This window comes from Penaeus monodon, chromosome 32 (assembly GCF_015228065.2).
Source record: "Penaeus monodon isolate SGIC_2016 chromosome 32, NSTDA_Pmon_1, whole genome shotgun sequence".
Classification (NCBI taxonomy): domain Eukaryota; kingdom Metazoa; phylum Arthropoda; class Malacostraca; order Decapoda; family Penaeidae; genus Penaeus; species Penaeus monodon.
In genome coordinates this window covers 34,942,982-34,943,384 of record NC_051417.1, presented here as the reverse complement: position 1 = coordinate 34,943,384, position 403 = coordinate 34,942,982, and the positions used below count along the sequence as shown (strand labels likewise).

Genomic DNA, 403 nt, shown 5'->3' with positions numbered 1-403 from the left:
CATTGGATGTGCTTTTTTCCCTTTTTCAGATTCTTGGAAGGAGACTGCAATTACCTCCTGAGAGGGAAAGCCTTTGACTATAGAAAGCAAATTTAATATTCAGTTATTGCTAAGTGTGTTGTTATTACAATTTACTAGGAGAATTGAATGACTTGAAATGTTGATCATGTCCAAAAATTTTAGTTTTGCAGAAGGTTTATACTTTTATCGAATTTTTCGTGTCTACGTTTCATGTCGGTATGTAGGGAATTGTAGTTCTTTTTCCTGTATTTTGTGATGCTATGACGAACATGTTCAAAAAAGAAATTCCATGGGTATTTTTGTTGTGAATTTTCTACTTAATGACTTTAAAAAACTGTACTTACATAAGCAAAGATAGACCTCAAGAACAAATTATATAAAA

At 31.3% G+C, this 403-nt stretch overlaps 1 protein-coding gene across 1 annotated transcript in view; it reads left to right on the top strand.

The window, feature by feature from the left end:
* The window catches only part of LOC119593837 (post-GPI attachment to proteins factor 3-like), a gene marked incomplete in the record, with an annotated part of 7,523 nt that overhangs the window by 6,264 nt on the left and 856 nt on the right, over positions 1-403 (top strand). Inside the window, 1 exon segment of the mRNA XM_037942866.1 lies at positions 30-403. Within this exon segment, the coding sequence (XP_037798794.1) occupies positions 30-96 (67 nt within the window).